This window comes from Hyaena hyaena, unplaced genomic scaffold (genome assembly GCF_003009895.1).
Source record: "Hyaena hyaena isolate Hyena2069 unplaced genomic scaffold, ASM300989v1 scaffold_367, whole genome shotgun sequence".
Classification (NCBI taxonomy): domain Eukaryota; kingdom Metazoa; phylum Chordata; class Mammalia; order Carnivora; family Hyaenidae; genus Hyaena; species Hyaena hyaena.
The window spans coordinates 926,360-951,686 of record NW_024081002.1 but is presented as its reverse complement, the minus strand read 5'-3'; the positions used below and the strand labels follow the sequence as shown (position 1 = coordinate 951,686).

Sequence of the window (25,327 nt, the reverse complement as noted above, 5' to 3'; positions counted from 1 at the left end):
CAGATTCTATGTCTCCATCTCTCTGCCCCTCCTGTTTGCTCACTCGCTCTCTCAAATTGAAAAGTAAAAATAAAAATTTTTAATAAAAAAATAAAAACAAAAATAAAACATTAAAACATAGTGATAGGGCTTTTAGGTTTGTCATATAAAGTGCTGGGAAGTTAATGATGCCTCACTGAATAACTTATCAGATTGGGATGATCCTTTAAAGTAAAGCTTCGGTGGGGAAATTGAGGTGGCTTTGAGCACAACTTGTTTGTAGTGTGTAAGCGATCATTTGCTAGGCGTGATGATCTAAAATGATACATTTTGGAGGATTCAGCTGCCCTTGTTGTATATGTTGTCACTGTCTATATAAAGGAGCATTTCAAAGCATGATTCAACATGAATTTATATCCTGGCATGCACCTCAAACACTTTTCCCCCCATTAAGAAACAGAAACTAACAAGAAGCCCATCTCCAGGGACCTTCTGCGGGGCCATCTGCTAGACTTCAGAACATTTTTTTCCTAATGTAAATACTATCCAGAGGTTTTGAAAATGTCAGTTCGTTCACATGCAAAGTAAAGTGATCTTCCATGTCCTGGAAATGAAGCTCTCCTTTCCGTACATGATAACGTTGTTTTCCGCAACAGGAGCGCCATACTGGACCAACACAGAAAAGATGGAGAAGCGGCTGCATGCTGTCCCTGCGGCCAACACGGTCAAGTTTCGCTGTCCAGCTGGGGGGAATCCAACGCCAACTATGAGGTGGCTGAAAAACGGAAAGGAATTTAAGCAGGAACATCGCATTGGAGGCTATAAGGTAAAAGCGGGTTTTTAAAATGCTCTATTTCTTACCTTTTTATTAGTCCATTTTTTAAGTAGTTGAAAAGAACCGGAAGGATTCTTTAAAAAAAATTTCTTTAAAAAAAATCAGTAATTATCATAATCGGTCATTTCCGCAGTTGATATTTTATTGTTTTATTTTTTTTTATTATTATTATTTTAAAGTGTATTTGCATATTTTTTTGAATGTTCACTCGTTTCTGAGGGAGACAGACCATGAGTGGAAGAGGGTCAGAGAGAGAGGGAGACACAGAATCCGAAGCAGATTCCAGCCTCTGAGCTGCCAGCACAGAGCCCAATGCGGGGCTCGAACTTACAGACTGTGAGGTCATGACCTGAGCCGAAGTCAGACACTTAACTGACTGAGCCTCCCAGGGACTCCCACAGTTGATATTTTAAAAAAGTTTTTCTGGGATTACATGTACTTAATTTTAATTAATTTATTTTTAAATGTTTATTTTTGAGAGAGAGAGAGACAGAGAGCAAGCAGGGGAAGGGCAGAGAGAGAGAGGGAGACAGAATCCAAAGCAGGCTCCAGGCTCTGAGCTGTTAGCGCAGAGCCCGATGTGGGGCTTGAACGTATGAACCTCAAGGTCATGATCTGAACTGAAGTTGGACACTTAACTGACTGAGCCACCCTGGCGTCCCTGGGCTCACATGTCCTTTAAAAGCGTAATTCTCATTTGCATTATTCTTTGTTTAATGTTTATTTTGAGAGAGACAGAACATGAGTGGGGAGAGGGGCAGAGAGGGAGAGAGAGAATCCCAAGCAGGCTCCAAGCTCTTAGCGCAAAGCCCAACGCAGGGCTTGATCTCATGAACTGTGAGATCATGACCTGACCCAAAATCAAGAGTCCGACACCCAACCGACTGAGCCATCCAGAAGCCCTTGGATTGTTCTTTATGCGAGAAGAGTTTAATAACAGAAGTGTGGGAGGTCGAGAGTCTGTTTTCTATATACTTTCTTGCCTGGAACACTAAAACTGGAGCAGAATTGGAGAATCAAACGTGTACTTGCCCTGCTGGAGCAGGATTGTATGAATGGGGGATGGACTTGGCTTAGTCGCTGGGGTATGACATGTGGCTTATTAAGGGAGAAGGCTTCCGTGGTGACAGAGGCAGTCTCTCCATCCTCCATCTTCACGGCTCTGGAGAGCCCGTCACAGAATGTGGTGAAGAGCAGTCTCCTCAGGCAGGGATGGGGTGTGGAGGGGGAGGTGGAAATCCACAACCATCTCCCTGGAAAGGCCTGTAAATGCCTACTCGGGCTTTTGTTTGTCTGTTCAGCATCCTCTTTGCAGGCACCGTCCTAGGCGCTGGAAAAAGCAGGGCCCAAGCTCGCAGGGGCTCCTCGGTTAGAAGGGAAGGGGGTAAGAAAGCCGCAGTCTGGAGGGGCTGAAGTCAGAAGAGCATATTGTCCTGTGGATGTGCAGGGGGAGATGATGTGGGCCCCTTGGGAGGCTAAGGATAGTGCAGGTCAGGATCAGATTCTGGGCTGAGTTTGAAGGGTGTCTCAGGAAGAGAGACATGGAATGTCTAAGTTGTTTAGTCTGGAAGAGGAGGCCTTGAGGAATTTAGTATATGAGGAAGACTTTGGGACCTTCCTGCGACATTCCTTGGTGTGTTTGGAAAGTGTGAATGGGGGCATTAGTTACCTATTACCGTGTAACAAATTACCCTGACCAGTGGCTTCAAACAACATTTATTTTTATTAAAAACTTTTTTTAATGTTTTATTTATTTTTGAGACCGTGGGGAGGAGAGACAGAATCTGAAACAGGCTCCAGACTCCGAGCCGTCAGCAGAGAGCCCGACCTGGGGCTTGAACTCATAACTGCGAGTCATGAAACTCAGATGTTTAACTAACTGAGCCACCCAGGCACCCCTAAACACCATGTATTATTTCACAGTTTCTGTGGGTCAGGAATCCAGGTGTGGCTTAGCTCGGCCTTTCATCTCAAGGCCTCTCACAGGATTCTAACTAAGGTTTGAGTCTGGAAATGTCATTGGTAAGGTCAGCTGGGAAGGACCTGCTTCCAGACTCATTCCCGTGGTTCTTGGATTCACTTCTTTGCAGGTTGTTGGCCCAAAGGCCTCATTTCCTTGCTGGCTGTGGGCTGGAGGCTGCCCTCAGCTCCTCGCCCCGTGGTGCTCTTCGTAAGGTAGCTGGCTTCCTCAGGGAGAGCAGACGAGAAGTGGTGTGTGAAGAAGATAGAAGTCCTAGCTTTCTGTGTGACGTCCCCCCACTTTGGCTGTTTTCTGTCATTAAGTAAATCATTAGGGAAGGAGAATAATTTCCCCAGCACATGGGGAGACCTGGGGAATCACTGGGCGCCATCTTGGAAGCCTGCAACAGGGTGAAATGGAAGACGCTCTAGCCCGGATCCCAGCTTCTTAAGAACCAGGTAGAAGAGGATTTCCTGGTGGCAGCAGTGAGGTACCAGGAAAAGTCAGGACTTTTCTGCTACGTACTTGTGTCTAACACACCAGCATCACTTGAGAGGGTACTTGAGCCCTGACCCCTCTCTGCTGTGGTTAAACGGACCTCTCCACAGAAAGTGCCCTGGGGCCCTTTTCTGAAATACCATCCACAATCTCATCTTTAAAAGATTGTTTTCTTCTTCAAAAATTTGTGACTTTTGTTTTAATGTGTAGACCTATCTAGAAGCCTGGGTGGCTCAGTTGGTTGAGTGTCTGACTTGGTGCAGAGCCTGCTTTGGATTCTCTGCCTCCCTCTCTCTGTGCTCCTCCCATGTTCACACGCATGGGCGTGCTCTCTCTCTCCCACTCAAAAATAAGCAAACATTAAAAAAATTGTTTTTTAAGGTTTTATTTTTGAGACAGAGAGACAGAGTTTGAGTGGGGGAGGGGCAGAGAGAGAGAGGGAGATTCTGAATCTGAAACAGGCTCCAGGCTCCGAGCCAACAGCACAGAGCCCGACGCGGGGCTCTAACCCAACGAACCTCGAGATCATGACCTGAGCCGAAGTTGGACGCTTCACCGACTGAGCCACCCAGGCGCTCCAAACATTTTTAAAAAAGCATCTAGAAGCTCAGTCCCTGAGGACAATAGGGGAAAGCCTATGAATAGATTCCTAGCATGTGTGGGGCAGTTTGTGTGTGAAACAGATGTGAGGTTCACCTGCTGACAGGTGGGTGCCTTTGAAGTTCGGGAAGTAGACGCACCTTGCCAGGCTTCCGTGATTCCTGCCGGCGGGTGGGAGCAGTAAGCAGAAGGGTGGTTTTTCTCTTTACTCTTAGCCCAGTCCTCACACCAGGCACAACAGGACTGGAAGGTCGGCTTGCTTTCTTTGTGAAGGACGGATTGACAGAGATTTTCATGAGGTGATGCTAGTTGGAAAGAAAGTAAAACCACAGCAGTCGTGGCCCCCGGGGATCATTCTAAACCACCAAATACTCCCCAAAAACATAATTGATGCAGTTCCATTGATTCATTTCAGTAGGACTGAAGCATAAGGCTGGTGGTCAAAATCCTGGTGGTTAACTAATTTCCTCACTTAAGACAGACCTGGAAAGACGTTACAAGAGGGAGCTTCCAGAAACTCCTGGTCTCAAAATAAATAGGACCAACATCGTTATTACGGGTAAGGAGCCTTTTGCGAATCTGAATTAGTGACTATAAATGTGCCAGAAGACTAAAGGTGCCTGATGAGGGAACGCTGCTTGATTTTTAACAGGTGCACTTCAGTTCTAACGATTGAGGACAACATTCTACTAAGTGAAGGGCACCTGTGTTCTAAAAGCACCATGGGGGAGGGGGCGCCTGGGTGGCTCAGTAGGTTGAGCGCCCGACTTCGGCTCAGGTCATGATCTCATGATTTGTGAGTTCTAGCCCCACATTGGGCTCTGCGCTGATGCCTGGAGCCTGTTTCTGATTCTGTCTCCCTCTCTCTGCCCCTCCCCTGCTCATGATCTGTCTCTTTCTGTCTCAGAAATAAAACAAACATTAAAAAAGAATTTTTTTTTTAGAGCAACGTGGGGAGCGCCGAATACCTTAAGCCTGTTCCCGTGGGGGCACAGATGACCAAAAGATTTTTGTTGTTATCATGTTGGGGCCACTTCTGGAGTGAAAGAATGGGAATTTGAGTGCATGGGAGCAAAAATCCTAAGAATATTTTGCTCTCAGGGCGCCTGGCTGGGCTCAGTCAGCAGAGCGTGCAACTCTTGACCTCAGGATTGTGGGTTTGAGCCCCACCTTGAGTGTAGAGATGACTTAAAAAATAAAATCTGAAAAAAGTTATGTTTTGCTATTTAAAAAAAAAGGCAAGGAGGGGAGAGAACTGTACCTTTGGAACGTGGTGTGCTGGCTGGAGGTGACAAGGACATGGTTCTGGCCCCGCCGGACTTTCTCCGGAGAAGAGTCTGGCAATGCCTGAGCGCCCTGGGCTGTAGGGGGTGTCACCCCATCAAACACAAAGGTAGTAACCTGGATTTAGTGAGGAGTTTTCACAACAGTTGTGGCAGCGGACGTTGATTTGGGAGATACTGGTTCTCTCAGAAATTCCATGGAGTCCCAGGGGCTTCTGGGACTTGAAGGGGAAAGACAGAGATTTCTCATCTCCTGCAAGAAAACATAGTTACCTAAAGCGTAGGCTTTGTGAACGATGTGTTAGACCCAGCCTAGGTCCCCGGGTCATGAAGTCGTCGGTAGTCACAGAGGCAGCCAGCTCTCTGACTGCCTAGGCGTCCTCAGGGCTTGAACAGAAGAGTCAGGAGCATGGCTGCTACCACTGGGTTTTCAGACACTACCTACAGGCGCTTTTAAAGAATCCTGCTTCTCCAGCATTCTACCAAAGGGATCCGGTGTATACAGTGCAGTCCCCCTAAAGCAGAGACCTCATTGACACGTGGACAGCCCCGTGTCCAAATGTCCCTCTCCCGACTCCCATGCCTTTGCCACTTAATTTAACGAAGAAGCAAAGTGTCAAGTTTTCCAAGATGTATTTTTCCAGAAAGCAAGACCTGAAAGTTTCCGAAAAACAAATGTGTGTTATTTCTGTGATTTTTTTTTTTTCTTCTTCTTCATAAATCTCCTTCTCTAAACCATGGTTGCTCTGTCTAACTCAGCTGCCTAGTTCTTTCTACCTGTTTATGAATCAGGCACCTTGGCCCTCATCCATAGTGTTACAGCTTGGTCTGAAGTGGTGTGCGTATGTGGCCAGTGAAGGGAGAAGGGAACACAAAAAAACAAAACAAAATCAAAGAGAATTATGAAATGGGACAGAAAGCTCACTTTAATTAAAATGACCAATAGAGCTTGTTGGTATGGTTCAGCCTTTGTCAAAGAACTCATGCTGAGCCTTCCTTAGGTGACTAAGAGCCTTATTATTGTTTTTCTTAGTATGTGGGCAAAGGCTGGCTGGATGTATTATTTATGGTGGTAAAGGTTGATCTGAAGCATAACTCTATCTCCCTAATTGTGCCTGGGCCTGGGCCTTTTCGTCGTCTTGACGCTGGGCAAGTTGTTTAAGCTCTTCGTGTTTTAGGTCACCTATCCTTAAAATGACAGGTGTGGATAGATGATCTTGAACATGTAATCGCCTGTCAACTGTGATTTAGTAGCATAATCATCAGCCATTTTTTACCATAAACAATAGCACAGTTTTGTTTTTTTGTTTTTTTTTTTAGAAAGAAGTTACCTTTAAGGCTAGTTACTTCCTAGGGCTCTGAACAGTAATTACAATTTAATGCAGGAGAGAGCCCCAAGACCGAGGTAATTAATAGACCACCTCAGTTCCCAAGTCGTTCCCAGGTAATGACTCAAGCATAGAGGGGAAGAGTATTCTTAGAAGTTGCATTTCATGCCACTTAATAACTGTATAAGAACCAAGAGAGATCACAGAACAAAGCACTCCCTCCACTTGGACCTGAAACTGGCCCGAGAGCACAGGGCGTCAGGCATCTGGAGGCTGGAACTCCCCCAGAGCCCCTGAGCAGAGTGAAGCATGACACAGGGTGGACTGTCCATTTCCTAGTCTATTTCAGGTCCAAGAAAAGACAAGGTAAAACCTCTTTTAATGTTTATATAATTTTGAGAGAGAGAGACTGAGCAGGAAGAGGAAGAGGCAGATACAGAATCCGAAAGCAGGCTCCAGGCTCTGTGTGGACTCTGAGCTGTCCGCACAGAGACCGATGCGGGGCTCGAACCCACGAACTGCGAGATCATGACCTGAGCCGAGGTTGGCCACTTAACTAACTGTGCCACCACCCAGGCACCACCCCCCCCCACCGCCCCATAAACCTCTTTTCTTATAATCACAATGAAACACTGGTGGTTTTGATGGGTAGGTTAATTAGATTTACATTTTCCAGGTTACTTAGATGTCATATTAGAGGCTTTTGATTAAATGTTATGCTTAATCCCAAAGTCTGTTTATTTGGAAAAATCACTACTAATGTCCTTATTAATATATTTATACTTTGTTGGCCGCGTTCTCAGCCGAGACATTTCAGCTTTAATGCCAGATCAGGCCGTCTGTGATGGGGAAGCAGGTGTATGTTGCTATCAGCCGACATGCACTGACTGGTCACGTGTGTCCTGACCGTGCAGGGTCCCCCCCCCCCGCCTGCCATGGCGCTGGGCTGAACAGGGGAGTGCTGTTGTTTCACCCCTTTTACAGGTCACGTGACTCAGCGGCAGTGCTGACATTTGGACCCAGGTGGTTTTCCTCCAAAGCTGATGCTCTTAATAAACTTTCTTCAGCTCTGGTTCCTTGTTTTTATAAAAAAACACTGTGACAAATTAGAAACCTGGAAATAGTACTGGCATCCCAAGAACATGTGTCCGTTGGCCCAAAGGTGTCCTGTTGAGAGCACAGCTCGGCATATGAGGCTTTTCTTCCCACTTCTGTGACCTGTGTGGGAGTTTTGCAAAGTGCGGTGAAATATACATAACATAAAACTTGTCATTTATTTTTCGTCACCCCAGACAGAAACTCTGTATTCGTTGAGCAGTAATTCTCCATTTCTCTAATCTTTCTGTCTGAATTTGCCTGTTGCAGGTAATTCATGTAAGTGGAGTCTTGGATATTTGCCCTCCTATCTATTGTATGTATCCTTTATTCCTTTTTATGGCTGGATAATACTCCCATTATGTGGAAAAGACCCCAGTTTGTTTAGCCTTTCATCTGTTGACAGGCACTGGGTACGTTTCCACCTTTGGGCTCATGTGAATGGTGTGACTGTGTGAACAGGGGGCTGTAAGTATCTATTTGAGTCCTTGCTTTCAGTTCCTAGGGTGTATACCTAGCAATGCATTTGCTGGGCCAACTGGTATTCTTCATTTAGCTTTTTTTTACAGGAAGGTCATGAGATTTTTAAAGAGTTAATTTCAAAAGGCAGTTAAGTGCCCACCCAATCCCATTCGCTTTCCTTGCCTTTGATAATTCTCTTCCCGATCCTCTGGGAGTTCCACGCTTTGTTCATGCTTTTTTCACGGAGCGGGGGAAGAGTTTCTGCAGTTGTGTCCTAGAATCAGAGCTCGCCCGCCCTGTTCTCTGGATACCTGAAAAGCAGACTTGGGAACTTAAGCAGTCATCGGGCATTTGCCTCCACATCTGCTGGGTGATAAGCAGCAAGGAGTGCCATAGCCCTTGACACAGGGAAGCTCGGTCTGTGCACGCCTCCAGAGATGTGGGTTTGAGACCCTGGGAGCCTGCCGAAGATGGGGTGTGGCACAGGACAGCGGGACTTTATGCATCCTGATGCCAGCTGCTTCATGTTGTAGTTCGTGGGCTGCCTTTATGAAGGTCAGGGGTCCAAAGGATTGCCGCCTTTCTCCATAAATTGCGCCCTGATACTGGTGGAAGGAAGTGTTGGGAGTATTTGCCATCACATGGACACAGTCTTTGTCGACTTGGCACAGAGCAGAACTTTCTATCTGGCTTCTGGATGTTTATTCTGCTTGTTATCGAACACCTAGGTATTTGGAAATACCCAGATTTTTTTTTTTTTTCCACTGTGGAAACCAAACATCCAGGTGACAGCCTGGGTCTTTGGCCTTTCACCTTTCACTTAGGTGTTTTGGTATTGTACAAACTGAATCTACAGCCCCAGTTGTCACCTGAAGGTAGCTGGGTATTTAACCAGCACCTCGGAAGATTTCCGTAGCAGAGGAATTCTGAAAACACCTGTCTGGCCCACCTCGTCATTGTCTTTGTGACGATGGTGTGGAATGTTTGCGGAATCCACTTTTTGTGTTAGGAGGGAAAGAGTTGAGGCCATGAGCTTTAGTCCACTCTGTTTCGGTGTTTCAGTGTTATTTTTTAAAAGTTTTCAGTGAACATTGTTTTGAAGCCTCATGCTCCCTAATTCTGTTTGTTGGTGGATGAAGACTAATGATGAATTTTCCACAGAGGTTTGGCCATGGGCAGGGGTAAGGCTTATAGATTCAGGGCTATAGACACCGATAAGGGTGTGTGTGTATGAGAGTGAGTGTGTGTGTGTGTGTGTGTGTGTTTGTGTGTGTGTGTGTGTGTATTTATAGAATGGAATCCTGAGTACACATTTTTATCCAACCTACTTTTTTTTTCCACTTACCAATAACTATTAGAGAAATTTTTTAATGCTTATTTATTTTTTATTTATTTTTTAAAATTTATTTCTGAGAGAGAGAGAGACAGCGTGAGCAGGGGAGGGTCAGAGAGAGAGGGAGACACAGAATCTGAAACAGGCTCCAGGCTCTGAGCTAGCTGTCAACACAGAGCCCGACACGGGGCTCGAACCTACGAACCGTGAGATCATGACCTGAGCCAAAGTCAGACTCTTAACCGACTGAGCCACCCAGGTGCCCCTAAATGCTTATTTATTTTGGAGAGAGTGAGAGACAGAGCGCAAATGGGGGAGAGGCAGAGAGACATGGAGACACAGAACCGAAAACAGGCTTGAGGCTCTGAGCTTCCAACACAGAGCCTGACGCAGGGCTTGAACTTACAAACCTCGAGAGATCATGACCTGAACAGAAGTCAGATGCTTATCAACTGAGCCACCCAGGCGCCCCCATTAATTGATAGCTATAAATGATACCTTCCCAGGTCTGAACTTAAGAATACCTCCTCCTTTTTAATGACTGTATGCTATTTTGTTGGAATGAGTTAAGTCCTGTAGGATGAATGGTGTATTTGTCAATGGCTCTCTTCCTGATGGATTCGGTTTTGCTTTTACAAGCAGTGCTCGAAGCAATCAAATTGTTCATGTGCTTTGCAGTAATCCTGCTGTTTTCTGTGCAGGCTCGATTTCTAGAAGTGGAATTAACTGGGTTTAAAAAAATGTGTTGCTAATTTTAACAAGCCTTGCCAAATTATCTTACAGAAAGGTTTTTCCTACTTTATGTTCCCATTCTCCACTGGAGTCTCTTTTCTCTTACACTCTCACTAAGTACTCAGTGACATGGAGCTTCCTAATTTTTGTTAATCAGCCTGTGAATAACAGTGTCTCATTATTGTTTTAATTTGCATTTCCCTGATTGTTAATGAGGTTAAGCATCTTTTCATATGTTTATTGGGTATTGACATTCCCTCTTCTGTGAGTGCAAAGGCTGCTTGCCTCTGACCTAACTGGGCAGAGAATTGTAGCACTTAAAAAGATGAGGGATATTTAAAAAAAAAAACATTGAAGAGGACGTCTTACATTTTTGTTAGAAGGGCAGTGTCTTAGGGTTTACACTGAATCGTGGTTTGGAAACGGAATGTTCAGAAAAGAAACACAAGAAGTCTTTGTGCTTTTGTTCCCCATCTTGATGGAGTTCCTGTTTGTACTCTCTTGGCTTGTCATTAAGCGACCACTAATTAATGGTAGGTTATCCTCTGCAAAAGTGTCAAGCCTTCCCACCACTGGCAGCTTCTAAGGGCGTCCATTTGGAAAATGCCACAGCTCATAAAATTTGGGATTGGTGGTATGTCAAGGAATCAAATACCAGGGCAACGGTGTAAGACAGCAAATATTAACAGCACTGCATGGGGCAGTATTGATTGAGTACCAAGGTCTCGGAAAGGGCAGAGACCCCTTGTTTGGCAAATGTATTTCCCATTGTGAAAGCATTTCATAAATGGTAACTTATTAATATTTGTAGCGCATCTCCAGGAAGTACATATTCAGGGAGCTCAGGCTCTTGAAGCAGGCTCTCCCGTGAAATGCTGTAGCCCCAACGAGAGACTGGAGCTGCCCTAGGGTTAAAAAACGGCAGCGGTATGCTGGGCTTTGGATGCCAAGATTTAATGTCTTGGGCAGAGGCAGATGATGCCCGTGCAGTTCACGTTCAACCCCATTTGGACCATACCGTGTGCCAAATCTGGATCCAGGCGCGAGAAAGACATTGACAGTTTGGATGGGGTCCAGAACAGGCACTAGTTGTGATTAAGGGCTTATGGGCATGACATTTGAGCGGGGGCTCAAAGAACTGAATATTTACAGCAGGGCCAAATGCTGGATTACGTGGCTTGGTGACGTTAGGGCCCACGGCTTCATCCCTCAGTTACGCTCTGTGTGATTAGTTCTTTCAGAGGCCAGGAAAGTCCCCTTTCTGATAACGCCTTTGAGCTTGGGGGGAGGGAGGGTCTCTTGATGGGCCCACTTGCCTCAAATTAAATCACGGAGTTTGTCTCTGCATCTTCTGGATGCTTCTCAGCACACAGCTCCAGGGTAGCACCCGGAGGAGGGGCGAGGGAGGGGCAGGGTTTAGATAGAGAATTCTCACTGCACTGGGACATGTAGCCACCACCTCTGCTCCTTCACAACATTCCTTCTGTACACTGTGTGTGCTTAGCAGGTGCTTGTCCCTCCCTGGCGGGGACCCGGCCTCTGATCTGGTTCTCCTACAAGTGTGTGGCCCAGCCAGGAGCAGAAAGCAGGGCTTCTCCAAAGGAGAGTACGGATTTCTCTCCATGGTGGGGGTCCAATGCCCGCAATTCATTTTACTGCCAGACTTTCCACCTGTGACTGTGAAAGTGACTATCCCACCATCAGACCGAGACCATCTTCATGGTAACGGGGGGGGGGGGGGGGGGCGGGGGCGGCAGTCGCTGGAGCAAAGGGAACATCTGCCCAGAGCTCACTCTTCAGCACTTGGACTTAGTGAAGACGAGTCTAGCCCTCTCCCCCGTGATCCTTCCTAAGACCGTCCGTGATGAGCAGTGGTCTCGGTTTTGACCTCCGCCTCGGCGGCTCTGACATGACACGCCTCGTGTCGTAACAGGCTCTGATAACCCTGTACCTCTGGTGGTGCTGCTTTTCAAAGCGGACAGCTGCTCTGCCCCCCTGTTTTGGTAATGGAGCATTCATGGGATGATTTTCTTTATTCTCTAGTTCCTTGACTCACTCGTGTGCTTGTAGAGGCTCGGCTGGTATTATCGGTTTTTATGTGATTAGGGCAGAAAACACTTGCAGTGCTCAGGGAATCATTCAGAAGGTCAGTTGGAACTCCTGAAATCATAGTTCAGAGCACTCGGGCCCTGGCTTTTTTTTTTTTTTTTTCTTTCCTTCTCCCTTTCTTCATTTCTCTAGAGTGCCTTCATCTAAAATACCTTTAAAACATGATTTGGATTGGGGAGCGGGGGTGGGGGGGGAGGGGAACGTTAAAGCCTTAAACCTGCAAGATGAAATCTGCATTTTGGCTCTTCGTAAGGGAAAGTCACGCTTGCTTGAAAGTTTGAGTCTATGAAAATATTTTAAAAGCAAGGTGGGAATGTTCGAGTCTAGTCTGTTCGCATGTTGACAGAACGGTGGGTGGGAATCACAATAACTTATTTTCACATGTGCTGCTTATCTCTGAAAAGTCTCAGAGTTTATAGGTAGATGGATATACAACTTCGGCTTCTGAAAGATTCATTGCTCCCATATTTGGCATTCTGAGTATATCTCTCAGGACCATGTAGCATCATCTATTTAGGCATTGCCAGATATGGACGGGGCAGATGCATGGTCCCAGTTGAAACTTCTTGAGACTTCCAGACAGCATCTGGGGGAGATAGGGGAAGAAATGGCGGGCTTGCATCCTGGAAGGCTCTGGGAGCAATACGGCACCTAGCTTGTGGGCTCTCTTGGGAGAATCACATTAGCTGAGGCCGGACGGAGTGCTCAGAGCAGTGCCCGGCATACAGCAGGCGCTCACCAGTGCCGTTCCTATATGGTTCCTTAGTGCTGTGGGGCCCGAGGCTTCCTAATGGATGAGCCATCTTTCAGCTCCCCTCCTCTGGGGCACTGATAACGGTCGTAGGCCAATGGCCTGGCCATTTGGCAGCTTCTGGAGGAACCTAACCTCCAGTGACAGACGCACTCCGCTCGCTTGCATGTCTGAACATGCCGGTCTCCCTCTTCCTAGACGTTCACCATGGTGATAATGATTGTTTTCATTTGGCTCCATCCTGAGTGCTTAGTATGAGGGAAATTCACAATTCAGGTGATTCTTCTCTAACTTCCTGGTCTCCTCCAACTTCTTTTTAAATCAAGATGGCAGAGTACCTGGTAATTTATGCTAAGATTGTTAAGTAACCACCTTCCCTTTGATCTTTTCAGGTACGAAACCAGCACTGGAGCCTTATTATGGAGAGCGTGGTCCCATCTGACAAAGGCAATTATACCTGCGTGGTAGAGAATGAGTACGGCTCCATCAACCACACATACCACCTTGATGTTGTTGGTGAGTTTGCTTCTCCCCAAGGGGCAGCCGTACGCCCGTCTGCTAGAGCTTGACTCATTTGACCTCGTGAAAGTGAGTCTTGTTTCTCCCCATGGTTTAAGGAGAGAAACCGTTGATTCATTTTCCCTCGTTCTAAATACAAGCTGTTGTTTGAGATGGATTATTCAGGCTGTTGTTTGAGATGGATTATTCTGTCATTGCATGGTGTTCTGTTTCCTGATTCACCATGTTTTATGAACTTTGTGTGATAGTCTTGGTTCTCTAGCATAATCTTGTGTGAAATGGACGAGATATGAAATGTGTTGACACTCTGAAAGCCGAGATTACCCTTAAGAATGTTAGTGTGTTCAGGGAAAGGGTATAGATACGCTCTAGGAGAACTTGGTTTTTAAAAGGGAGGCAGCGTTATCCAAAGAAAGGGAATTGGGTATTGCTGGCTAACAAGTAAAGGAAGAGATATTGCAATGATCGAACTTCTAGCTGGTTGGAGGAAGGGTAGGGTCCAGGAGCCCTTGACTTCCACTGGAAGAAAGTCATTCAGTGCTGTTCTGTGGATTCAGCGTTTGTTCCTGAAAAGGATTTTTCCTGTGGAAAGGGAACTGTGTATGCGGGGTTGTAAATTCTTTTTTTATCTAAGTGCTCTGATAGGTAGGCTACTTTAATTACCTGTCTTAAGATCAGTAGGCTGTTGTCCTGGAATTCAGATGCCTTCCCATCCTGCCTATTATGATGGGTTTTGTTGTAACTGATAAAGGAAGGGTGTTTCTCTGTCTTGGAGGATTGGAGATACTAGGTTGTGTCTCATGGCTGCAGGGATCTTGGGCTAAGATCTTTTCTTTGCATGATCCATCTTTTCTCTGGTCATCTACCCTGACTTTCAGTATCACCGCCTGACCTGGAGTCCTGGCTGGCAGTTAGCTACCCAGTTTGTCCTTCGCCACTTGCAGATCGCCAGCTCCCAAGGTCACCTCGATTGATTTTTGCCTTAACGCAACCCCTTTGTAACTCCATAGACCCCTGCCCAGCCACGGTGTCTGTGAACAAAGGCTTTCTTCCATCATTTTCTATGCGTGTGTCCCTAGTATTACTTCATATGCGGGCATCTCGTCTCCTTCAGTAAACTATAAACTCTTCGACAAGAGGCTCCATAGATACCTGAATTGCCCAAAGAACCATTAAAACACCTTCGGAAAGCTTGACTAACCAAATTTCATAGGTCTTGGTTCATTGAAGTTTTAGGTCAACTGACAATTACACAGAAAACCATTTTGATTTTGTATCCAGTTAAATTAAATCCATAAGAAACCCCCTCTTGGAAAGCATGAGGTAGTCTTTATTTTTGTGTATACGTAAGGATTCAGTGAAAAAAGTTCTTGTTCTGCAGAAGACTACTGTGACATTTGGTTACTTTTACATGTTTCTCCTGTAGGCATTCGCAGAAGACTGAGTTTCAAAACCCTCTTTTCTTACAGAGATACTGGTGGAACATCTCTTAGTGGGAATTACTACGTACAGATATTTTACAAGTCAAACACAAAGAAGTAACACTCAAATATGGGACAAAAATGGTGAACATTTATTTTGGCATTGATGGGCCATAAATCTAGTGGTTAAGCACACACCGTGGAATTCATATCGGGCCTCACATCTCCTGAATTTGACACGAAAGTGTTTCTATTTAAGGAAAGAAGGATCTGGGGCTACAAGTCCTCAATACTGAATTTTGAAGCAAGCGGTTTATTGTGCGAATAAAATAATTGTGCCGTAACAGTCCGTGGGGATTGTGGCCTTGCTTAGGTCCACAGATTGTTCCTTGGGTTCGGTTGGGGCCACCTCAGCCATGGGCTCTTGCTCCCAGCAGGTTTTAGGCTGAGTTGTTATGTAAAACATTCAAAAGCCCCTCACCCCAACTCTCCTTTGAGCTTTCTGGCAGCTCATCTCTGTGAAGCCCTGAAATCTCTCTTACAGTTTAGGGTTGGATTTGAACTGGGCTGCTGAATAGTGGAATTGTGCTGTCTAATGTTAATCCCTTGGCAGTCAGTCTTGTTGAAAAGAGCGTATGATTCAGTGGTGTAATGTAGAGCGAGCCTACAGCGTATGGAGTAATGCAGAGAAAGGCCTGATTATGTCACAAATTTGGGAGGTTGCCCAGCCAAACGTGGGCCAATAATGACACAATGCTGGTTGGGAATATCCATTAAAGCTCAACCCCTAATAATTTTCCAAGCCTTGAACCTTCTTTATAAATAGAAGCCAAAAGTCAGTGGAGTATAAGACATTTTCAGGAAAGACAGAGGTGTGAAATACTCTCATCTTTGCTCAAAACCCCAGTAATTGCTTTGAGAAGCACTAATAAAATAAGAATTGAGTCAGCTCGGGAGTCTCATGTAGACTTCCAGGGCCGGTAGGCGGTCGTCCTGAAGATCTCCGCAAGCGGCAGCAAAAGGGATTCAGGCTTGAACAACGAGTTTCTGGCGGCCCCACAGCCCAAGTGCGGGATTCCACCTCGTGATAACAGCCTCTCAGCTACGTCGGCGTCTCCCAGAACATCGGAGCCTCTCTCCCAGTGAACGCGATGTCCTGTGCTCGTTCACATTCTTCGAGGGTTTATTTTTGTTGCTATGATACATAGGTTTGCAGCTCAGATATTACGAAGCATCAGAATGGGTGAGATCTTTTTATTGAAATTCTTCCTTGGAAAGGCATTCCCATAAGGACTTTAATGTAAAAGCCGTGTAATTTAAGTGACATTCTTGTGTTGGGGAATTAAACAGCCAGCCATTGTTGTGTGTGAGGGAAATGCTCTCGTTTATGGGAGCCTCGCTTGATCCTTATTAAAATTGACACCATTACTTTTCAGCCATTTACTTGCAAGGGAAAATTAGCGGGAAGCTCCACATCTCGGTAATTGTGCCCATAATAAAACAGACTCCCCTGCGAGAGCGGGCTCCGGGGGGTGGTGAGGCTTGGCCGTCGTTCATCGGTGGAGGAGGCTGTGGTCCTGGGTTCTGGCTGAGGGCTCTGCCCCCAGGAAGCCGCGGCCTTGGACGTGTCTTGAACTTCTGGTTTCACGGCCCTCGGTGTCTACAGATGAAGGAGCTGAGACTCACTGACGCAGGAAAAGGCAGCCTGGTGTCGTGAAGAGAGAGGAGGGGCTCGGCCAGCCCGCACACCGGGGCACCCAGAGAATCGGGACAAGTCAAGCAAGTTAGCTTCTTGGAGCCTGTCTCTCCTCCTCAGGAAGTCGGAATGATGGGACCTGGCTCATTCCTGGGGTGGTTGTATCTGTTTCTTAAGAGGTGCTGTGACAAGTAAGCACAGACTGGACGGCTTGGGACAACGGAAATCTACTCTGACTCCGTTCTGGAAGCCAGACGTCGGAGGGCAGAATTTCAGCGGAGGCAGCCCTCGGCTTGTGACCTGTCCTTCCAGCGTCTGCCCGTCTTCCTGTGGCCGTCCTCTCTGTGACTCCCGTGTGTCACCTGGCATTGAATTTCGGGCCTGGCCCTCAGTCCAGGGTAGTGTCCTCAAGATCCTTTAGTTCATTACAAAGACCTTGTTTCCAAGTAGGGTCCCATTCGTGGGTTCCAGGGGTAGGACATGGACTTTTGTGGGGGGAGGGAGCGTAGTTCAACCCACAACCGTGGTTCTGAGGGACCAGTTGGGTTAACAGATAACAACACCAAATTGGCGTCATGGGGCCAACAGCAAATGCCGGTTTTCTCCCCCCAAACCAGCACTGTTTTGAGTCAGGAGGCATTTTGGGGGCACCTGGGTGGCTCAGTCAGTTGAGCATCTGACTTCAGCTCAGGCTGTGATCTCACAGCTCGTGAGTTCGAGCCCCGCATCGGGCTCTCTGCTGTCAGGGCAGAGCCTGCTTGGGATTCTCTGATCTCCCCCCCCCCCCCCTGCACTTCCCTCGCTCTCTGTCTCTGTCTCGAAAATAAACATTAGAAAAAGGCATTTGTAATAGCTTTTGTTAGACTCTGTCAGAAGTTGTAGTAAATTAATTGAATGCTGTGCTGGGACCAAGAGGAGGGGCCGCTGGCTGCCGTTCCCGTGTCCTGCTGGGTTTACACCTTTGGTTAATGCGCTTCATCAGGCTGTCCCAGGACTGATCAGAATGCAGGGGAAGATCGTGGTGTGTGAGAGCTCCAAGTTCTTCAAGCTGACCTCGGCCTTCACCTGTCCGCCCTCTTACAGTTGAGGAGCATCAAGTTTGGGGGTGGGGAGGCCGTGAGGCATTTATTTGCCAAGTACTGAACCCCAGAGCCAGGACCTCCATCTGGGTGTCCTCAAAGTGTAGGTTAACGCTCCATGCACCACACATGGAGGTCTCTGTGTTTGGTGTCCCGTGGTGTAGACCAGCAGGGACCACTGCAAGACTCTGAAAAGGTGCTGCTGTTACCCTCACCCCACATTCAGCTCTGTTGCAAAACAACAAAGCAGGAGAGAGAAAGAGGGAGGGAGGGAGATGAAAGTATTGAATGGATGCCTTGCCCGTCCTTACTCAGAGACCCCCTTTGGCTTGGAGTTACGAACTTTTTCTCTCTTTGGGTGCCCCAATTCTGCAACTCGCAGAGGCCCTAAAGTTTGAGCGTTTCACCTGGCATTGGACATTTGGGGGGCAGAGGTCGGAAATGGTGCCTCTGGAATTGCTGAGGCCAGCCATGCTTTATCCTCCATCGGTCAGACTTTCCAGAGATTTGTCCTCCTCCAGGACAAGAGCTATAAGTGTCAGATAGCGTCTCAGTAGACAGTTGGAGCCAGTCGGCGGCCAAGCATCCCTCTGGCTGGGTGGAGAGTCACTGAGGCCACTTCACCAGCCCTGACTTGCTCAGCGCGAGACCAGAAGGGTGCTGTCGACTCATCCTTGACATAAATCTAGGCTCCAGACGTGATGGGACGGAGCCCGAAAGCCTGAAGGAATGCGTCCCGGAGCTAACCTCCCCCCTCCGGTGTGTGTTCAGGAGGAACGAAGTGTCTTTCATTCCAGGTACCGACTGATCAGCTTGGCTCTGAGGCTGACACCTGGCGTCCTGAGCCCTTGGCAACCCCCCCCCCCCCCCCCCCCCCCAAACAGCGTGAGAAGGAGAAGTTGCATAAATTGTTTACCGCTCAGGGCAGCCTCTTTCCTGGGAGGACAAAGCCTCTGGTGTGATCCCTGAGCAGAAGAAGAGCAACTGAGGCAGGTTCAAGGCCCTCAGGGGACCCTTAACACTTGTCCAGGATGAATTTTGTTATCTTTCTTGGGTTGGGAACAAAGTGGCATTTAAGTAAATGAAATGGTGGCCTCGTTAATTACCTGGTTGGTTTATTACTGAAGTGGTCAAAATTAGGGTCATTCCTGCTCACTGGCTCCTGACGGGAGACCCCTCTCTGTCCAAGTTTTCTGCCACACCCTGGCTCCTAGACAAAAGCTTTGGTTTCTCTGTTTGAGGAAGGGTGACCACAGTGGTAGATGGCATTAACACACACAAAACAATGCATCCAGAGATTTAAACACATTGGACACTTGACTCTTACCTTCTGAGTGGCCACAAGTGTGCATTTCCCTGGCGTCCACCAGCCTCGGCCCCACAGAGCCCCTGGGGGTTCTGAACTTGAGGCATCTTGACCTAGACGCTTCCTGGCCGGGCCTCATTTGATTTTCCATATCCGTCTTCTTGCTCCCAACTAATTCTTTCCTTTTCTTGCTCTAGGTCTAAGACTTGGTGTTCACCCTGACTTTGGTCCTGCATGTCAGCCCTAGAGTTGTGAAATCTCGCTTGGGGGGTGGATGGGGGGATAGATGGCCCCCTGTTGACTGTGGGCTGGGGTGCCATGCAGGGGAACAGGTCACAACGAGTGGCTGTATAAATAGGCTTGTTTAGTTTGCGTAGAATCATGGAACCGAGCAGGCTTGAGTAGGAAGCACAGTCCTGCTGCTTTTGTGTCCCCAGAGCCATTTCCTCCTTTCCTTCCTAACCATTGCTACTGCTGTTGCTACTCAACCCTCATGGGACTCCTCCCCTTGCTGGATGCACTTCCGGTGGGAATGAAATGGTGGAGGCGTTCACATTCATTTCCAGCTATGGTAGCTCAGAAGTCCAGGGACCCCAGAGCCTCAGTTCCATCGTCTGGAAGGGGATGAGATAGTAGGGGGCAGTGCTTAAAAAAATCTTTTTTAATGTTTTATTTATTTTGGGGGGGAGGGAGCATAGTGCAGGTGGGGAAGGGGCAGAGAGCGAGGAGAGTGAGAATCCCAGGCAGGCTCCCCGCTGTCAGCACAGAGTTGAGTGGGGCTCAACTCAGGAAACCATGAGAACATGACGTGAGCTGAGATCAGGAGTCAGCTGCTCAACCAACTGAGCCACCAGGCGCCCTGGGGGCAGTGCTTTTAAATAATAGAACCATGTGATTTGACTGTTAGTCACTATGTGAGGTGGTCCCCCACCTCCTCTGGGCTGAGGTGCGTGCGATCTGTGCAGCCCTGGTTGAAGGAGGGGTCTCTCTCCTCTCCTTTCCTCCAGGACAGAGATTTCAAAACTTCCTTTGAGCTACTGTTTAATGAGCTTTTGGTTACCTCAGAGCAGATTTTTATACCTGTTTCACAACCGGGATTTCACGGGGCGAGAGCTGGTCAGCGGGTGGCTGCGTCACTCCAAACGTACTGACCAGCAAATAAGTGCTTTCCTGCAGCACCATACCAGGAAGAAGCTACTCGATCTGGGCACCGGGCGCGGGTGCTCTCTTGCGCTCTGGTTCCTGAGGCTGGAGCAGGCACAAGCCGATGGGGACGGGGCATATTGGGACCTTGCAGTGTCAGCATTTTTGTCGTGCCCTTTGCAGGCTGTCAATTGCCCTCTGCCCCGTCGTGGAGGAAGGCAGCCTTATTGATTGCTCTAGACCTTGGCAGGGGTCCCGGCTGAGGTGACTGGGGGAGAAGGCTAATATTTGATCTCCTGTCGCATCTTTGGCATGGAGTCGATGGTGTGGGCAAAGAGGATGTAGAAGTGTTATAGACACGTTACTGTCTTACAGAGTTTCCTAAAAAGAGGGGTCTCTTCACCATACCGCAGGGAAGTGTAGGGCAGAGCAGGGGGTGGGGAGAAGTCTGCTGCGGTCTGAGCATCAGCGAGTAGTCTTGGCATAAAGCTGTAAGTCTGCGGATGCCAGTCACAGTGCCCAGCATGTGCTAGACTTTTGCAAGATCTCTGGCAGTGTGTGCTGAATTAGAATAATAGAAGAACAACAGCTTAACGAGTCACTTAATATTTAGAGTTTGTGGTTCTTAACACAGCAGGGTCTTTTTTTTTTTTTTTAATGTTTTGAAATTGATTTTGGTGGGGGAGGGGCAGAGAGCGAGAACCCTAAGCGGGCTCTGTACTGTCGGCGTGGATCCTGACGCAGGGCTTGATCTCACAATCTGTGAGATCACGACCTGAGCTGAAATTCAGAGTTGGACACTTAAAGTGACGGAGCCGCCCAGGCGCCCCACCGCGGCAAGTTCTGAAGCAAGATGTCTTCAGAGCTTCTCTCCAAACTCCATACAGCTTCAATTTCTAGTCACCTTTATAAACCAAAAGACCCTTGTTGGGAAGTATTACATCAACTCTCATTAAAATGTAAAGCTAGAAACGCCATCAGATTTCTTCCTGTCATAAATGACACCTCCCCCAGAGTGCCTCTCTGGGCTCCTCCCTTAGAACAGCCCACTGTTCTGTGTACTGACTTTGTGTATTTTCACAGTCCAGGGGCGGGCAGGGCAGAAATGACCCAGCACTGTAAGAAGAATGTGTTCCCAACCTAGAGGACAGGCTCGATTGGGAAAGGCGGCTTCTGGAGCTCCTATCGTATCTTTCCATCATTAGTGACATCAAACGGAGGTGGGAGGTGGGGAAGAGGTGGCTGGGTGGGGGGTCATGGTGCTGTGATGGCGAAGATTTCCTGTTTCTCCTGAGAAGAGAGAGGTTGAGGAGGTGAGGACCTCATTGGTTTGAGCAGAGCACTCTCGATTGGCTAATCCTGACCAGGAAGCAGCCTGCAGATGGCCTTCGGGATGCCAGTCAGTTGACCATCACAGCACAGAAGACCCCCCCCCCCCCCAAGTACCACAGTGAGATGGTAGATAGGGATGGAGATTCCCGGATCGTGATAGAACTACTTTCTCTCCCAGAGCCTCCCCCTTCTAGGGTTCTGTCACACATACTTCCATCCCAAAGGAGTGTGCAAACGAACAGGTTACATGGTGCCCCAGATATATGTCCCCTCATAGCAGGTTGAAGGTGTTATTTTGCTAGACAGGCATTGGATATTATTCTGGAAGGATCATTTGGCAGTTGTGCTTTCTCTGAAAAAGGAAGTCCTCATTTTATTGGGCTCAGCATACACTCTGGACCGGGGCGGAAAAGTGAAGGATTTAGTCCTTTGCAGTTTACACTCTGGCCAACAGAAACAAAACCGTTCTGTGCAGGACACAATCACCGAATGTGCAGTAGGGCCTGGGCTGGGTTGCAGGCTGCCTTGAGGCATCTCATAGGCTCAGAAAGTGAGAAGTGGAGCCTTGTGTGAGCTTGGTGACCATTTGGAAGCTCCTCTATTGGTGATGCTTACAGCGTGGAGCACCCAGAGTCACTTCTATTTTCAGTGTCTGAGTTTGCCTCTAAGAAAACCAAAGAGGTTTTATCCTTTCATGTACTTTGTAGCAAAGGGAGGCTTTTCTTGCTTGCTCAGATGGGCTGAAAGCTTTTACTTCTGCTTGAACCACCCCAGGAGCAAAATAAAACATCTAAGAGATTAGCATGATAGAGTTTTCTAGACTTCCTCAAGAATTAAGCCCTTTTTAAAGAGGAAAGTTGATGACGCCTGTGAATGTTATTTTTGGAGACCTCTTCCCCTTGTCTGTACATATTGATTATTTCATTATTATTAGTGTCCCATATGCGCTTCTGTCATGGAGACACTAAAATTTATTTAATCATTTTCCCCCTGGGTGGGGACTTAGGCTGTTTTCCTGTTACAAAAGAGGCCACCATGGCGAGCTTTGCACACACCCATTTGTTGGCCACCTGGGTGACCATTTTTCTGGGACAGAATTCCAGAGGCAGACTAACGCAGCCCTCTCTCGTGTCGACAGAAACATCTTCAACATAAAGGCTTAGTTTTGAGTGCTGCTATCTTTGGGGGAATCTCCAGTGATTTGATTTTTAGATTCTTTCAAACCGTTGGAGAGAAGATACTCCGAGTTTGGAGTTCAGCAGGAAGGTATGTTTAATTCAGGGACTTAAAAAAAAACATTTCCAGCAGACTCTTCACAGGGAGGAAACCCAGCTATGCAGACACCAGCTGATAATCTTGCATTCCAGAAAGATGTTGCAGCCCCCTCCCCCCACGACGAGTGGCGGGGTGCTGAGGCTCTGTGATGTGGCTCCCCAGCGTGACTGCACTCAGCTGTGTTTACCCCAGCACCACTGCAGTGAACCTGGGGAGACTGACGTCCGAGTTTTGCATCAGCGTGAAAACCGAGCACAAGATGGGGAGGGACCTTGTGCGGAGTCCTTTGTGTCAGGGCCGAGAGAAGCTGTCAGTAAACGGGACAAGATAAATACACTTCACTAATTGAGAAGGCAGGTTTTCCACGACCCTAGAAATAGATCTTGTTCACTCCATGACCACGTCACCTTTGCCACTTCTCTCCTTTTGAAAAATTGTGGCAAGGCATGCGTAACGACAAAACGTACCATTTTAGCCAGTTTTGAAGGTAAAGCTGTGTGGCATTAACTACATTCACGTGGACACACAACCGTCACCACCATCTAATCGCCAGGATTTTTCATCATCTCAGAGCCACGTCTCCTTTTAACTAGAGGAAAGGCATTTTTGACTTTTTAAAGTTTATTTTGAGAGAGAGAGAGGGAGAGAGAATCCCAAGCAGACTCTGCACGGATAGTGCAGAGCCTGATGCGGGGCTCGAACTCACGACCCACAAGATAAGGACCCGAGCCAAAATGAAGAGTCGGATGCTTAACTGATTGAGCCACCCAGGTGCCCCAGGAAAGACAGTTTTGAATTTAACTTCATCATAACTTTATGGTCACCTGAGAGCCTACACTTCCAGTTTCACTTTTGAAGGCACAGAGCTCAGGGTATCGTAAACATTTGGGGTGTAAATAACACGCAGCCCTCCTCGTGTAATTCGCCCAAGAAGACCTAAATTGACACCCAGCTGGTAGAAGCCACTCAGCCCCCAGCCACATAATACGGTCTATGACATTAATTAGGGAAGGCGCTTTGCCTCCACCTGCTTCGTCTTCCCAGGCTGCCCAGCCCTGGCCAGCACATCACTCCGCTGTCCACCTCATCGAGCAAGCACAAAGGAATTAGTGGTGTTTTTGCTTCCAGCATTTCACGTGGTGCAGCCTCCAGAAGTCACCGAGGCACCGCACCACGAGGGCCTCTGCCTTTCCCCAGATGAGCTTGGTCTGCAGACTGCGGTCCGTGTAGGAGAAATGTGTATGTTTTGGAGGAAGCTGGATTCCCACCCGGCCCAGGTCTGCACAACTTCAGAGTCAGATGACCAGGCAAGAGGAAAATGAGGCTAAGCTAAAGCTTAGGACAGAGGAAGAGCAATGAGCCGGTGACCTACAAAAGTGCATTTTTTTTTTCTTTTTTTAAAAGTTATTCTAGGTGCTCAGTATCCCAGGCCACTCCTGTGTTCTGGAAGATGACAAGCCCGAATACCAGCTATGGGCACTTGGACTGTTTCTAAAAGTGTGTGTGCTGCTTCCTGTTCGCTCCCATCCAAACCTTACCTCTTCCTATTGATCAGTTTTAGTAGGTCAGTAATTCTGATCTCCCTTTGTGCTAATTTCTAGAGGCTGGAGAAAACGTAGGGGACACAAAACTCAGAACCCACCTAGATCTGTCCCGTCTGCATTGAGGGCATTAGGTGGAGTCTTGACACGGCAATGAACTCATTCTACTAATTGTAATTAGCATGAGGTCTTTAGCAGGTTAATGGGTGCCTCAGCTTCAGAGGGCTTTGATCGCCTCCTGCTAACTGGTTTAGTGTGTTTTTATGCAACGAAGGCAACCACTGCCTGCTCTTCAGAGGCCAAGCGAGGCTGGGCTTTCGGGAAAAGAATTCTCCCGTTTTCACTTGTCCTCCGAATTGTTTGATTTCATTTCGATTTCAACTGAAGGACGGAGCAGGCAAGGTTCTCCACCCTCCGTGAATGAATGGGTGCCCCAGAGCAGGAGACGTGCTGTTTCCAGATCGATCCTGGGCGTTCTGTGTGATTTCAGTTTCTTGGCATTTTTGCTGCTGAGAGAACAGCTTCGAAGTGGCTCTTTGTGGCAAGCACTGCTGAACTTTTGGGGGAGAAATACTCCGGAGACCAATGTGTGCTGGGAAACCAACAGCTCTGGGCTTGATTAATTTATAGGTGTAATTTAAGAACCTGGTCTCCTTCTGATCCCCGGGATGCTTTACGAGCAAACATATTATTATGTCCAGAGGAGGGACTGGGATGTTATAAAGTTTCAGTGGTCAATTAACCAAGATTTATTCTTTGTCACTCAGGTATTTTCTCTCTCTCTCAATAATTACCTCGTGGAGTGAAGCAGGCTGTTTTTTCCGCCCGCTCTTTCTGGTTGTGGCTCCCGGCTTTGGAGCAGGGCTTGAGAAGGTCAGTCTCGAAACAGAGACTCCTAAGCTGGGCCTTCTGCTTTGGGAAGGGGGACTCACTCGGCGCTCTCAACAAAAGGGAGTGAGCGAAAACGCGGGGGAGAGAACATATCTTTTAAAGCACTTCAGCCTGTGTTGACTGTGCGCTGATTCGGTGGAACCCCGTTCTCGTAGTGCA

The 25,327-nt window shown here is 47.6% G+C and overlaps 1 protein-coding gene across 11 annotated transcripts in view; it reads left to right on the top strand.

Moving 5' to 3' along the window:
• Positions 1-25,327, top strand: part of FGFR2 (fibroblast growth factor receptor 2) — a 109,051-nt gene that overhangs the window by 39,936 nt on the left and 43,788 nt on the right. For all 11 annotated transcript variants that reach the window (XM_039250471.1, XM_039250469.1, XM_039250467.1 and 8 more), the window contains 2 exons: positions 636-805; positions 13,358-13,481. In XM_039250471.1, the coding sequence (XP_039106402.1) occupies positions 636-805; positions 13,358-13,481 (294 nt within the window). The remainder of the gene's footprint in view (positions 1-635; positions 806-13,357; positions 13,482-25,327) is intronic.